This window comes from Notamacropus eugenii, chromosome 1, assembly GCF_028372415.1.
Source record: "Notamacropus eugenii isolate mMacEug1 chromosome 1, mMacEug1.pri_v2, whole genome shotgun sequence".
Lineage (NCBI taxonomy): Eukaryota > Metazoa > Chordata > Mammalia > Diprotodontia > Macropodidae > Notamacropus > Notamacropus eugenii.
In genome coordinates, this window is record NC_092872.1 from 305217491 (window position 1) to 305234131 (window position 16641).

A 16641-nucleotide genomic window follows, 5' to 3' on the forward strand; every position below is an offset into this window, starting at 1 on the left:
TTTGCAAGATGTACACTATCTAGTTTTTAGACACCTCCTTATAGCTATATGATTGTACAAAAATAAGAGATAGTAGCTTTGTAAAAAAAAAAATCCAGTCTTTATTAATTTTCAACCTCTCATTACTCTAATTAAATTATTAAAGTAGACATATCCCATATATACATACATATATGTATACGTATATATTGGTTAACTGATCACAGTTACATGTTTTTTTCATTTAGACTCTTATTTTTATGTATCCTTGAGGGTGAGACATTGTAACTTCCATATTTGCATATCCCACCCCCATTGTTGAAATAATACACTGAAGGGTGACAAAAACATCACATAAATTAAGGATGCACATTCAGAACATGTTTATTGATTTAAGGAGGGAAAAGGGTACCTGTGACAGATGAAAAAGAATAGGACTGAAACATGATTTCAAAGTAAAAAGAGATCACAAAATGTCAGAACTGGATAGGCCCTTACAGGATTCTGTATTCCAACATGTTGGCCGATAAGGAAACTGAAGCTGAAACAGAGGCAAGTGGCTACTAATGTAGGAGTAGGACACAGTTCTTCCAGTCCAATTTTCTTTCCATCACATTGATGAGGTATGTTTTCTACCTTTTTTTTTAACCATTAAAGCACCATAATTAATATACTAAGTAGCATCCATGATACATTAGCAAAGGAGAATTAGTGACTAAGGCAATGTTATGTTGATTTTTGGTTTAGTGGAACTATGCCGGTTCCATGGGAGGGCACATAAAAAGTGCTTAAGAATGCTTTTGGGTTGAACGATTAGAGTAAGACTTTATAGCTTTCCGGCTTCTATGTGAATCGAACTGTAAACAATTAAACCTGAAACCAGAGGGAAAGAGGGTGGGGGAATCTTGCCCAATCTCATAACTCAACTAAGATTCTCCCTTAATGGAGGCATGAAACAAACCAAAAAATAAATATTTTTACGGTACCAAACAACCATAGTTAATTCTTCCTTCTTGCAACATTCAAGTTCCTTATCATTTTCCCTGTGTTAAAGTAGAATGAAAACTTACATAAAGCAGTTTTTACATACATAAAAAGTAAGAATATCTTGTCCATTCTTAGTGCAACTTTCTACTGTTTTCTTTTGCGATTTTGCCTAAAGTTTTTGTTTGTTTGTTTTTGCCTTTATATTGTAACGAAAACCTAGATCCTAACATTTGGGGTTAAGGAGACAATTCCACCGTATTCCATGCCAAGTATAGGGTACTAGTACTAGCATTTTGTGGATTAGCAAAAGGGACTAAGCCTATAGCTGAAGGAAACCGTAATAATGCATTAAAAAACAACAGGGTAAATAGCCCTCAGTCGTGGGACATTACAAGGCTGCTTTTCAGGAAGGGTGCGTGGAGAAAGGGACAAGAAGCCACACGATACAGGATGGAGGAATGTTGCCCCTGAAAATGCAACGTCGGCCTAGTACCCGACGCCTGAGATCCTTTTCAGCAGCCCGGGCTAGCGAAATCCCGCCCCTAGCAGCTAGGAAAAAGAAAAGACAACGGCCGGCGAGGCTGGGTCCCGCAGCCACCCCAGGTCTTTTTCTCCCTCCTCTTCCCACCAGTCCCCCAGCTGCATCACAAGCCAAGCAGGACATCTCAGCTGTGCCTCCAGCTGACCACCAGCCGATTGGCCTAGGACGGCGAGGGCTGGGGTGGGGATAGGCCGGCTCGGGAGCTTCCCATTGGTGCTTGGGGAACCGGCCTCCCCCTCAGGTGAGGCGGGTATGCGCCTGCGCGTTCCTCGGGATTCCCCCCGCCCCCTTTTTCCTTCCTTCTTTTTACTCTTCCCCCCACCCACTCCTCCTTACTGGCGCGCGCGCGCGCTCGCGGCTTTGCTCCCTGCCCACTCTCCCCCCCCCCTCAGCCTCCGGTCCTCCCTCAGCCTCCGCCTCCCGAGCCCTCAGAGCTGCCTCTGTGGAAAGAGGAGGGAAGCCGAGAATCGGCGCTGCTGCGCGCCGGGCCAGGCCGCGCTGACAGAAACCGGAGACAGAGAGAGCTAGACTCGAACCCCTAGGATTGTCCGGACTCTCCCGTCCTCCGGAACGTTCTGGGTTCCTTTTTCCTGGAGGGAGGTGGTGGTGGTGGGGCCGGGGACCGCGTGTGTCCTTCCCCTTTTTAACCGCCGCCTCGGGATCGCCTCTCTACCCTCTCCATCCCCCTTCGTTCTCTCCCCCCTGTGCCTCGTGTGTGAGAAGCCGGAGCTTAAACCGGAGCGGACCGGGCCGAGGAAGCGCCTGGTGGCGGGGGCGCTTAGCCATGGAGGGCGCCGAGGGTGCGAACGACAAGAAAAAGTAAGTAAAGGGGGATCTCGCCGCCTGGCGCCCCTAAAGCCCACCACGCGCCGCCGGGTGGGGGGGGGGCGGAGGCGGGGAAGGAGAGATGTAGATGGAGGAGTGCAGGGGGGAGGGGGCCGCTTCTATTCATTTCTCCCTACCCCCCCTTCCTCACTCGGCCTCCCCCCCTTACTGTCCACGTCGCCATCTTGGTGTGGGGGGTTGGAGAGCCATTGAAAGTGGGAGTCCGGGACGACTTCGCCCCTGGTCCCCTCCCCCGGCAGCCACCGCGCGGGCGCGCGCGCACTTCCCTCCTCCCGATCGCCCCCTCCCCTTGCGACCCCAGCCTGGAAATCCAGCCTTGGAAAATCAAGCTGCTTTGGCTCCCTCCGGGTCAGCACGCTCTGCCCCCGGACGAGGCTCCCTCCCTCCCTCCTTCCTCCGTTTACTCTCCCTCGATTCTATTGAAAACCCCTCCGGGGGAGGGGAGCTGCAGTTTGACCCGGCTGAGCCCTGTAATTCCCTCCCGGGCCTCAGGTTCTGCACCCCGTGGTAATGTGGTGTCCGTGTTCTGTGATTGTGTCCTGCCGGGCCGTGAGTCAGGCAGCGAATTGCGATCGTGTTGTTGTTCAATCTGGAGGCCCCCTCCCCAAGCGATCAATTCTCTTCTCAGCTTTGTGTTTTGTCAGATTGGGGGTGCTCGGCTGGCACTTATGAAGCGCGACGTGCCAAGGGAAGAGTGAGACGCTAGCGGCATTTACGGAGAACACCCAAAATTGTCCTTTTGTATTGGTAGCCAGTGCCAAGGGAGAGTCTAGGTGTAGCAGATAGATTTGACTTCCTGAAGTACGTTAAGGGAGATTGAGTGGATAGGTAAACGTCCGAAGTGACCAAAGCGCGACGCAAATACAGCAGAAGCTGGCAAGGTCTGAGAATTGTTGGCTTTGCCCATTTTCTGGCCCGGCTCTCGTTGTGTTAAAATCTTTAAGAAAATGTCAGAAGGAAGTAGCTGTTTTCATGGAACTTCTTTAAAGGTGTAGGTAGGAAACATTATGAACTTTAAGAAGAGTCAAAGAGTTTTAAAATACACATATTTAAGGCCTTGGAATGATTTTGAACCCAGGTACGTTAACTCCAAAATGTAATTTCCTAGTTGAAGAAATTTTGTCTTGTGTCGTGTGTGGATTCTAGAAGGAAACTTTGTAAAACATTGAAATTATGTTGGTGTTCCGTTTTGGTAAACTGGTCTTTATTTAATGATTAGCCCTTCCAGTCTCTATCTGAAAACGATATGTTTGTTTCATATTATCATGTTTTTTGGAAATGTTATCTTGGCCCATTTGAAGTAGAAACTTTTGAGGAAGGTAAATAAGGTGTAGATAAAATTATTTAACATTTTTACAGTGTAAAAAAGTTAATTAAAAAGTTAGTTTCCTTCTCTGTAAAATGAGGGGACTGGACTAGGTAGCTTCTAACGTTCCTGTCCAGCTCTAATCTAGGTCTATGACCCTATGAGAAATTAACACAGAGGCTGTTATAGAAGTTAGCAGGAATGAATTGCTATTAATTTCATAGAAATAATTATAAAGCTTTTGCCCGAATTGGATTGTACATCTCAGCTTAGAGAATAACTTGATATTCTGATTGTAATTTACATTAATTTTGTACGTGAAGGTGCATTAAGCAAAGTTACACACTTCCCCTTTGCAAGTAATAGTATACTCCATTACACTTTTGTTCCAACAACCAGTATTAATATTATGACATCATGAATGGTATATGGGTCCACTCATTTGAACTGGGATTCTTATGACTGTTAATGACTTTTTTTTGCCTTTGTGTCCTCCATCCCTAGAAAAGTGACTTCCATATATTAGGGACTAAAAAAAATATTGTTGAATGTAGAAGTTTCTTTTTGAAAGCTAGTAATTTTTGCATATTGAGGTACTTGAGCAAGAACCATTCTGTATTTGTATTGCAAGTTAAATGAAGAATCCAGTCATATAAAATATAACTATGCATGGGACGTTATTGCTACTCCCTCAGTCTGGGTTTTGTGCTACTCTTTTTTAACATTCTTAGCATAGCTTGGTCTAATAGACTTGGAGAAGATCTTAAGAAGTCAACTTGTTTAGTCCTCTCTCTTAGGCAGATTACCACATCCAGACTTTCTAAAGTACATGTCCAGTGTCATAAATATCTTTGTGGATAGGAAGTCCATAATGTTCTAGAACAAGTTTTCTTAATCTGGACTCCCTTGGTTCTGTGCATACATTTCAGTGGGTCTGTAAACTTTCATAGGAGGAAATCATTTATTTTCAGTAACCATTGTTTTCCTCTGTAAAGTATGCATTTTATTTCATGAATTTAAAAATATTCTGAGAAAGGGTTCATAAAGTTCGTCTGCTAAAGGGATCCATGGCACACCTTTGTTGCTTCTCATAAGTCAAGATTCTTAATGTTTCTTGAAATAAAATGCTTTATTGCTGCATTTTAAACCTGTTTCTTCTTGTCCTTCATTAGAAATGGAAAGTTTTAGTATAGTTTTATATACTTCAGTTTGCTGTCACCCCTAAGAGTTTGCTATAGTTTCAACTTTTTTAACTTCCTTAAAGGTCCTTATGAATGCTTTTATTCTCTGAATTTGATACAGCATCATCACCTGAAAAATATGAAATTCAAAACAAGACTCAGAACCCTAAAAAGAACTTACCAAGTATGTAATGGAACAGAATTGATGCTTTTTCTATTTTTCTACTAATAATGCATTCTTGAATTGTTAGTTTTTTAACAGTAGTATGGTATACACTAGGGTTTAGTTTGTTTCTCTCAGACTGGGTCTTTTTCTTCCAATAGTTGGCTTTTTGGTCCATCAGCAATGCATTTATTAAGCCTCACCATGTTCCAGCTATTATGCTAAGTGCTGAGGATACAAAGACAAAAGTGAAATAGCCCCTGCCCTTGAAGAGCTTACCTTTTTATAAAGAAGACAACAAACACATTTTTAAAAGTATTTGTATAATATATACAAAATGCATACAAAGTAGTTTGGGAGGAAAATTCACTAGTTAATAGCAAAATACCTGACATTTGTACCAGAATAAATAAAAATATCATAGAATCTGGATTCAAATCCCAGCCTTGGGCAAGTCACTTAACCTTTTAAAATATTTTAATTTCACCAAAGTTATGGAATAGACGAAATATAAAGCAATCTTTGCTAAATATAGTCATTTCTCTCCACACACAAAATGGTGTGCTTAGCAGTTGAATCAAATTAAATTGGTTGACTCATTCAGTAACAATAAACCTCCCAATTTTTTACATCTTTAAAAAAATTAGTGCAACATATTATTTTTCTTTAGTCATTTACTTGTTTTACAGGACCTGGAATTGAGTTCATAAGATTTTGACACATATTCTTTAAATTTTCATCATGGAAGTGCACTTAACATACTAGATATATTAAGCATAACTTTGATAAACAGATAGCCTATAGAGTTTCATTGAAATTTAAGTTAGACAAGTTTCAGGGCCACTGACACATACATATTTCCATCTCTTGGACAGATTTCTTAATCTTTTGTGACATGGTGCACTATTGTGTTGTAGTGTTTGTTCATCTCCATTTGAGAATTTCTGTAATCCTAGAATAATTCAGTTTAACAACATATATCAAGAGGCTCATCATTATCTTCTCTTTGTAAGTAAAAAACCTCAAACATTTTTTGAGTGCATGTTTTACAGTATGATGAAGATGCCCAGATCTTCCAGGTACATTTGGATTTGTCTTGGTATAGACTTGAATGAAAATTTGAGTTTCATCAGTAAAAATTACCTTTTCCCATTTTTTAGTACTCTTGTCTTTATATTGCCTTACACATGACAGTTCCTTTAGTAATGGTTAATAGCTAATTTTTACTAGTCTTTTACTTCTAACTTTAGAAAGCTTAGACAGCACTTAAGAGAAATCAACAACTTAGCCTGCCAGGTCCTTCTGAACATATTTTGTAAGGATTAATGAGACTTTCACAGCAATAATATCTAATAGTCATTAAGTGTGCTCTTTAATACCTATAACTTTTGCACATTTCTCTGGAGAAATAACTATTTTTAAAGATCACAGAATTTAAGACAACAAAATAGATCAATGAAACGTATGTTTGTCATGAAATTCAGCACTGAACTCACAAGAGTACTAACTAAAGATGGGAAAACCAGCTCAGTCTGGTTTTATCTAGTTAAAGTCAGACTTTATGAGTCAGATTACTCTCAGTAGAAAGACACAGGCATAACTATTGTTATTAAAAAATACCATCATTGATATTAATGCAGTGTTTTCTCTAGTGTTTAAAAACCTTCCACAATCTGGATCTGGTTATTACCTTGTGCTCTACACTTTTTGTATTCTAGTCATGTAAAATGGAAGTCTCAAACTCTGGGTTATCACATACCTTTTTGGTTTTTCACAGTCTCCATACCTTGTGCCTGCAGTGTTTTCTCATCTTCAGTTTTCAGAATCCCTTCTCTTTAGTGCTCAGTTTAGGCACCACCACTTCCTATGTAGCCTTTCAATTATTATCATCTCACAACTTGAAAGCTGAATTGTAAAAATTCTTCCAAGGTTGGAGGAGATGACATCTAGAGAATTTTAAAGTGATTGATACTTACTGGTACTGTCTGAAAAGTATGACTTTTAAATCTTCATTATTCACCTCATTTTATGGGTTAATCTGCAGAAAAATTCAGAGATAAATCTGCCACAGCTCTTTCTCTTCTGTTTACATTATTATATTGCTTCCAACAGATTAAGATTGCCTTTCAAATCCTTATTCTCCAAGCATGTTGATTCTCATTCATTTTATTTTAAACATACTGTCATTCTGAATGAAGGTCCTTTAGTTCCCCCAACTGTTAGGCCCAAGACTTAACTTTAAATAAGGCCCTGTAAAGTAACACTGCTCAAAGGACTGTACCATGGAAGTCATTATTTTATTCTAAGCATAATATGATAAACTAACCTGGTATTTGAATGTGACTTAGTAGAAACTTAGGAAACACTCTGTTGATCACTGGACCTGGCTCCTGGAGAATAGGAATTTTTTTCCATTTTTTTTTTTGTTTGTTTGTTTGCTCTAATTTGCCCTACATAAGCACATTGCTTGATATGTAGTAGTCAGTCAAACAAGTATTAACTGCCTACTATGTTCTAGGTACTATGCTAAGCATTAGGGATACAAAGAAAGATAAGAAGACAGTCAGTCCCTACTTTTGAGGAGCTTACAGTCTAGTGGGAGAGACAACATGCAAACAACTGTATACAAACAAAATATAGACAGAATAAATTGTAGAAAATCAACAGAGGGAAAGGCACTAGTCAGGAAATCAGGAAATGTTTCTGGGGCTTTAATTGAGACTTGATAAGAAGCCAGGGAACACAGTAAATAGAAATGAGGGAGGAGAGAGTTCCAAACTTGGGGGACAATAAATAGAAATACCCAGAGTTAGTAGATGATGCGCTGGTGTGGGAAACAAGGAGGTCAGTATCACTGAATTGCAGAGTATGCTGTGGGAGAAGATGGGGTGAGAAGATTGGAAAGATAGGAAGGGGCCAGGCCAGGAGGGTTTTTAAAGCCAACAGAAGATTTTATTTTTGATCCTGGAGGCAGTAGGCAACCACTGGAGTTGACTGAATGGGGAGAGTGAGGAGTTATGACCTGGTCAGACTTAAGCTTTTGGAATATTGATTTAATAACTTGAGGATGAAGTGGCATAGGGAGAGAGACTTGAGGCAAAAAGACCAACTAGTTGGCTACTGCCATAGTTCAGTCAGGTAATGAGGGCCTGCGCCAGAGTGGTTGCAGCTTCAGAGAAGGGGTTGTATATGAGAAATGTTAGAAAGATAGAAAGGGGAGGACTTGGTAATTGATTGGATCTGAGAAATGAGAAAGAATAAAGAGTCAGAGATAACTCCTAGGCTGCAAGCTTAAGTGATTAAGACCGTATTGGTACCCCCCAGAGTAGTAGGGAAATTGGAAGAAGGGAAAGTTCAGGTAGAAGGAAAGTGATTAATAAATACTTGTTGCTTGATGGTGAACTAAAACCTTATTTGTAACACTTGCTAGAAATTATTTCAGTGGTTCTTTGATCTCCTTGATAATGGTACTCCCTTTATCAGTACAGATTTTAACCTGTACATACATGTTTTCTCATTCTGTATATAGGGGTTTTGTTTGTTTGTTTCTCATATAGATTCTGCTCAGAGGATCCACCTAGGATGCTAGAGGCTGTAGGTCTTTACCATTACATAGTTAATATAAACAATAAATTGGATCATACATCTCTTCTCATTCTTGGCATGAGTGACCCATGTCTTATGAAAGAGAGTATTTTCTTTCCAGATTTTAAGATAAAGGAATGTAAGGCACGGATTGTGTAGAAGGGGTATGGATTGAATTAGATAGACATGGCATTTTTCTAACTCTGAGATTTTGTCATTAATATTAACCAGGTGATCTTGATATCATCGGAAATAAATCATAGCCTTCTTGTGCTCATCGTGTACCTTTCCATTGCCCCTAGGATTCTCCTCAAGTTTGATTCTTCAAAAATTATAGTGTTATAAGAATTACAGAATGTACGGAGGACATTTCTGTTAAACATTTTTTTTTCTTCTGGTGAACACTTTGGGATTATGAAAAGCATTGTGCAATTTCTTATATGTACTCTCTCTTTTGGGAATCTTTGCTTTTGGGCCCTTTGTAGTTCAAGTCTTTATTTGAATTCCTTTGCCACTTAGTAGCCTTGTAACCTTAGGCAAGTCCCTTAGCCTGGATGGCTCACCGTTTTCTCACTTGTAAAATAAGTTGGTTTGACTAAATGACATCTTAGTTCTCTTTCAGCCTAAAATAGCCCTCGTACCAGGATGTATCCTTCAGCAGATACCTTGTTTTTATGACTCTCTTTTTCATTAATCAGAGTGTTGAACAACTTAACTTACCTAGATCTCCAACGAATTATTTGAATAGACTCGAGTCTTCTATTTCTGCTCTTTTCATCCAACCTTCCACATCAGGGATAGAATAATCTTTCTTATGCATAGATCTGATCACATCTTTCCATGTTTAAAAAAAAAAATTCAGTTGTTTTCCTTTGCCTACTGAGTAAAATTTTTGCCATTTAAAGTTTTCCACTGTCTCAGACCTGTGATCCTATTCTTCTAGACTTATCTCATGTTACTGATGCACATAAATGCTTTGCCTCTGCCAAACTGCACTAATCCCTGACTCCAGAACACACCCTATCCTCTTCTCTCTGTATTGCTATGCCTCCAATGTTTTACCTTTTCTCTCACCCTGCTGAATTGCTCCCCAAATTTTAAAGCCAAATTCAGATGTTATCTCTCCCATAAAATCTTCATGGATGTGCCCAGTCAATAACAACCTGTTTCATGTCTTTAAAATGTATTTATCATGTAATTTTGTGTATTACATGATAAAGTCATGTACTTGTTTTTATGTTTTATCATTTTACTGGATTGTAAGATCTAGGGATGTAAGGCTTAAATCCTTTTTTGAAGAGAGTCTTTTAAGGTTCCTTTTGGCTCAAAAGGGTCACTTCTTGATTTTTTTTTTTTTATAACCCACAAACACTGAAAATGTGTCAGTTGTGTAGTTGTAAAGATGTGGTCTGCTCTAGAGAATCCTGTGTGAAAAATTGCTTTGTTCCCTTCTCACTGTTTTGTCAAATATACCTTAAACACATATTAATCATTCTCTTTAAGATATTGTGATTAAGTATAAAAATTAGAAAGTAGGTATATGGTTTGGTATTTCAGTTCTCTTGATATTAATATTGCCCATGGTTTTTGTTTTTCTTTTATCCATCTGTTATCTTCCCTGCCCTTGGATCTTTAAAAATAGTCCTTCAGAGTTTTCAAGATCATGTCACCTTCATCACAGATTCTTCAGTGTGTCTGTGTTCTTGGACTCAAGGGGAAGCTAGGTAGTGCAGTAGATAGAGCACCAGTGCAGGAGTTAGGAGGACCTGAGTTCAAATGTCACCTCAGAGACTTGACACTCACTAGCTGTGTGACCTTGGGCAACTCACTTAACCCCAGTTGCCTCATCCTGGGTCATCTCCAGTCATCCTGATGAATATGAATATCTGGTCACTGGATTCAGATGGCTCTGGAGGACAAGTGAGGCTGGTGACCTATACAGCTCTCCCTTACTCAGAAACAAAGTCAAGTGCAAGTCATGTCATTATTTCTCTGTTGGCATGATCTTCTTTAGCAATGAAGGACGAACACACACATATCTTGGACTCATCCAGTCAGTCAACTAGCATTTATTAAGTGCTTACTATGTAGATCATTTCCTGTACTATGCTTATGTGCTATTTCTTTTGAAGATTATATGCTTCCTTTAAAATATGGTTTAGCATTTCAGTTGATATGTAATCTCACTGGTGTGTGTACTCCCTCCAATTGTGTCAGCAATATGTCAATAGCAACCCTTTCATACTTTTCTCATTCTTTGTGATTTTTGTCCATCTTCCTATAAATTTTATTCACGAAGTCTACTCAAAGTGCTTCCACTAGATCTCTTGACATTGTGCAAATCACTAAGAATGGTACAAAAATTGATCATTGGTTATTCTTCATTTTTTCTATGACTGGCCCATCTCCTTTACTTGGCCATACATTTCTTTGATGGTATCTTATGGCACTTCTCTCCTGCAGTTTTTCATTAGTCATATGCAGCATTCTAAAAAAAAAAAATCTTGGCAGCAAGTTTTCTGATAAAGTTCTCATTTATAAGATATATATATGTGTGTGTGTATATATATATGTGTGTGTGTATATATATATATATATATATATATATATATATATAGGGAACAGAGTCAAACTTATAATTTGTTCAGTCATTCTCTAATTGATGCACAGCCTCTCATTTTCTAATTCATGAAAAGGCATCTATGCATATTTTTGTCCATGAGTCCTTTCCCTCTCTCTTTGATCTCTTTGGCGTATAGGTAGTGGTATTGCTGAGTTATTCCCCAGTTGACAAATGGTTAAAGAATACGAATAGGCAGTTTTCAAAATGTAAATCATTAATAATTAAAGAAATACAAATTGAAACACCTTTGAGATACTACCTCACACCCATCAAATTGGCAAAGTTGATTAAAAAAAGGAAAATGACAAATGCCAGTGGAGCTGTGGGAAAAGAAGAACATTAAGGCACTGTTGGCGGAGCTATGAACTTATCCAGTCATTCTGGAAAGCATTTTGGAGCTGCCCCAAAAGTTGTTAATCTGTCCATACCATCTAACCCAGAAATACTACTACTTATATACCTCAAAGAGAGAGGAAAAGGGCTCATGGACAAAAATATGCATAGCTGCCTTTTCATATGAAAGCTGAAAAAGAATTAGAAAATAAGAGGCTGTGCATCAATTAGGGAATGACAGAACAAATGGGGGGGAGCGTGTGTGAGTGTATGTATGTGTATTTGTGTGATGGAATGCTATTGTGCTATAAGAAATTGTGAAAGGCATGGTTTCAGAGAAATCTGGTTATACTTGTGTGAACTGATACAAAGTGAAATGAGCAGAACCAAGAGAAAAATTTATATAATAACAATTATATAAAGACAAATATTTTTGAAAGACTTAGGAACTCCATTAGCACAATGAAAACCAATCATAGTTCCAGAAAACTCATAATGAAACTTGCTTTCTACCTCCAGATATAGAGGTGATGGACTCAGAGTGCAAACTGAAACATTTTGTCTCTTTTGGACATGCCTAATGAAAGAATTTGTTTTGGTTGACCATATTTTTACTACGCTTTGTGTCTTCCTTTCTCAATGTGTGGGAGAGGGAGAGAATTTGGAACTGAAAATAAAATAGAATTGAATTTTAACAAATACATAACATCCTACTGATGCCCACTGAAGCTTTTTAATTCTTTGCAGAATGTGATTTTTCCATACTTTATGACCATTTAGCATCACCAGAAGAGTAAGTGTTAAAAGATACAGATATTTTCTTTAAGGAGAAGCTTAAGATTGTTAAAAGCCTTGTATAATTTCCCTGATTGTATTCCTCTCTCCTATTCAGTTCTGGGCACATCTTATCTGTCCATCAGTAGTGTCTTATCTCAGTGTACTGACCTTCCAACTTTGCATGTCATCTCTTGGACAATAGACATTCTTCATTCACTTTTTTTTTCATATGTAGGTAGTTAAGCCAAACTCCTGAATTTATCTTCTTTAGGAGGCCTCATAGTCTTCTGTGGCTTGATGCAGTGAGCATTGCCATCTGCAGATAGCATCTATAAGATTTCATCATGTATCAAGGTATATTTAAGTGACCCCCATCCTACCCGTGGATAAATAGTTTGTTTTGAGTTGTCCATTGAAGTTATAAGATTGCAAATTTTCATTGTCAATAAAATTCATTTCTGAGTCCACTTCATAAATGGCATAGACTAACATGTAGTTCCTCTGTCTCTCAGAGCACTTAATATACAAAATTCTAGCTTGCAAAATTGATAAAGGAGGTGGTGGATTTTGAAATGCAAAATTATTCTTCTATTTAAAAAAGAAGACTCCACTTTTTTCCCCCGAATTGTTCAGACTTCTGAAGGGATAATGCAATTAAAATCTTGTTTAAACAAACTCTGGGGCTGTTTGCTTTGTGAGTACCATCCATTATTTGAAGTTTTAAGAAAACCTTATGTTTTAGTTACTAGAGCACTGAACTGGGGACCCTGAAGTGTTCTAGTCTTAGTTCTGTTATTAACCATTTGTGTGACCTTGAACAAGCTACTTCCCCTCTTTTGAGTCATCTATAAAAGTAGTGGGTTAGACTGGGTCTTTAAGTTGTTTTCCAGCTGTAAAATTTCTGAGTCTAGTGAATGCCCTTGGGGAATATTAGAATTTTTTAAAATTCTGAAAGAAAGTAGCCTTCAGCTTAACCTTAAGATTTTTTTTTTTAATTTTAAGCAGTTGTTGATAATTTTGCTCTCTAAACCTGAGTTGAAATAGACTTCTGACTCATCTAAGCCAAGTCATATTTTTTCACAAAAATTCTCTTCTACATACCTGGTAAATGGTTATCCATCTTATTTTGCTTGAAGAACACTAGTAAGGAGGAACCATTGTATAAGAAAGTAAGCCCATTCTCCTTTTAGAATTTTGATTTTTATGAAATTTGTCTTTACATTAAACCCTCTGAAACTGAGCAGAAGTCTAATCCTGCTATTCTATATGACAATCCTTTAAGTACTTAAAACTTTCATGTCTGTGGCTTCTATTCTACTGGCTCAGTACCCTCAATTCCTTTTATTAGTCCTAGTATGGCATAATCTCAAAACTTTTTTACTCTCCTGATCACTTTCTACTACATGTTCTCTAGCATGTCACCATTCTTCTTAAAATGTGGTTGCCTAGAACCAAACATTGTTTTCCTGGATACAGGGCAACAGAGTATGTTGGTAGAGTCATTTCCTATATTGTCTAGTACACTTTGCATCTTATAGCCTACAATCATATTTGCTTTCTAGGTTGCCAATCACACTACTCATTCTAGTCCCCTAAAGTGCAGGTCTTTTTCAAACTCCTATTCTAATCATATATTTTCCATCTTATACTCGTGAACATGATTTTTTTGAACTCACGTATAAAACTTGACATTCATTCCTCTTAACCGTATTAGATCCATTTCAGTGTTCTAGCCTACCATAAGCATTTTTAGGAGTTCAATGTATAGTTATGATTACCTCAGTATATACCATCCCTATAATAAAAGACATATAAGGGTTTCAGACTTATTCAGAGCTTGGGCATTATTTACAGCCACATATAGGCACTTAAGAAGTAAAGCTTAGTTTCAAAACACAAACACAGGGCTTTGGTTCAACCTTTAATGTAAAAAAATTCATTGATGTATCCCAAAATGCTAAAATGTAATTTAAAAGAACATGAAAACCTGAGGCTGAAATTCCCTATGAGCGTGTATAAAACATACATGTACCTACCCACGGTCACCCATCTGCTATAGTGGAAACTTAAAATTTATCCAAACCTGTGTGACCAAGAAGCATTGATGGGTGTTATGTTCCATTTTTTGCAAACTAGTATCCATTACAAAATTTTGTAGTAAAAAATATAACATCTTCCCCCAACAGATATCCTACTCTGAATGGGCCAGCATAAATAAACGTAGAAAAAAACTGGCCTACATCCTTAAATTTAGGACAGTAATTAATAAGGTTTATCCCCATTCCGAAATAAAGAACAAATCCTCTTGCTCATTTCACTGTAGCTTTCCTAGGCCAAGATTGCCCTTGCTGAATATATCCATTCATCTTGCCTTTCATGAATTTTTAAGATTCAGTGAACAATTAGAATTTATCTTCCTTCAGAAAGATAACAATTTCTCCTCATTTAATGGGGTCTTCAAAATGAATTTTTAAAAAACGAACCCAAACCCCTCTCAAAAAAAGGAGCTCTAGTATGTGAAAAGCAGGTTCCACTGAGCACCACTACAATTAGACTTTCACTTCCAGTTATATTGTCATTAGTCTTTTCAGATCACTAAAGCTGAGGGGAAAGTCATTCCAAAGTCTAGTCTTTGATAATAGAGCTGCTACTTGTGTATCTGTACGTTGTCCCAAGAATTTCAGCATGGCATAGGCAGAATGACAGGGAGAGAGCATTTTGAAATCTTGTCTAGTAACATTTCATTATCACTACCAGCTTTGTTTCACCGGTAGATTTTCTTGATATAAGTTGTACCTTTTTTCTTTTTGTAAATTATCTTTGGCCATGTAATAAATTGAAAGATTAGGGGGTTTGTTTTTGTTTTTCCTTTTGGTGTTCTTTCCCAAAGTTTTTTTCTTCCACGTTAATTCATTTTAAATGAAACATTATTCAGCATGCTATATGGGGTTTGGAGTTACCTGAACTCTGTTTGAACTCTGAATTCTGATGGGTATTTAACTACCTGTGTGATCTTGAGCATGACAGTTTCCCTCTTTTGGCTTCAGTTTTTTCATCTAAATAAGCCAGGTGAACCAGGTGATCTCCAAAGGTACTTCCAACTCTAGATTTTGTGATCGATCCTGTGGATGATTGATTCAGAATTGTTAAGGAATTCTCTTGCTATTTGAAGAACAACCAGAAATTAAGATGATCATTTCTAAAATTTTATTCAAGTTATATCCCATTTTGTAAATTAGAGTAAGAATTAAGTATAAACTTGATATAATCAATGAGCATTTATGCATCTACCATGTACCAGGCACTGTGCTAGGAACTGGGAGACAGACAAAAGTGAAACAGTCCTTCCCCTATAGGAGCTTACCTTCTATCATGGGGGAAATGTGCACAAATAAACAGAAAAATATATACAAAATAAGTAAAGATAATCGGGAGGGAGCCTCTTGTAGGAGGTGGCACTTGGGCTGAACTTTGATATATGATAGGGATTCTAAAAGGACAAGGTGGGAAGAGGACCTTCCAGACATGGGGGCAACAGCTTGTGTAAAGGCATGGAGACGGAACTTGAAACGCTGTTAATGTGAGGACCAGTGAGAAGGTTAATTTAACTAGACAGTATTGTATTTGAAGGGAAATAATGTTTAATAAGGCTGAAAGAGCTAGGTTGTAAAGGACTTTAAACGCTAAACAAAAGAATCTGTGTTCAATCTTAGAGGTAATAAAGAGACACTGTAGTTTACTGAGCCGGGAATGACCTGTGCTTTAGGAATACTTTGGCAGCTCTATGGGGAAGGGTTTTACAAGGGAAAAGATTTAATGTAGACAGACCAATTAGGAGACTTTTCAACAGTCCAGGGAACAGGGGGTAAGGGCCTAAATTAGATAAATAGATAGATAGGTAGATAGATAGATAGATCTGAATTACTCCACATGGATTTAGATATCGTTTGCCACCAAATTCCACCATCCAGCATCTTATTATTTTCAGTTTCCAGTATTTAATGTTATTAATTCTGGGTTTATAAAATGAGTATTGTTTAACTTTATAATTTGTATGTTAACAAAACTATGCAACATTAAAATAAAGTTTAACCTGGGAGGACATGAATTGTAGCATTGAAAACTATCTACGCAAGACTGTCCACTGGGAGTGATAATAGGATAGTAACCAGTTGCTAATAATATTGAGTAGTCTGGATGGACCAAGTTTATAGCCCTTAGTTGCTTGGTGATTTTTTTTTTAATGTATGTATAACCAGTCCTCAACACTAGTCATCTCACATCATATGGCCAAATCATCCTTAGGACTGCTTCATAAAG

At 38.0% G+C, this 16641-nt stretch overlaps 1 protein-coding gene across 3 annotated transcripts in view; it reads left to right on the forward strand.

The window, feature by feature from the left end:
* Window positions 1–582: 582 nt before the first annotated feature.
* Window positions 583–16641, forward strand: part of HIF1A (hypoxia inducible factor 1 subunit alpha) — a 50530-nt gene continuing 34471 nt past the window's right edge. Inside the window, exon 1 of one of the 3 annotated variants that reach the window (XM_072629401.1) lies at window positions 583–602. In XM_072629401.1, the coding sequence (XP_072485502.1) occupies window positions 598–602 (5 nt within the window). In that variant the 5' untranslated portion in view covers window positions 583–597. Of the gene's footprint in view, window positions 603–1771; window positions 2327–3187; window positions 3432–16641 lie in introns of those variants that run through there. The other 2 variants (XM_072629400.1, XM_072629399.1) reach the window with 2 other exon arrangements.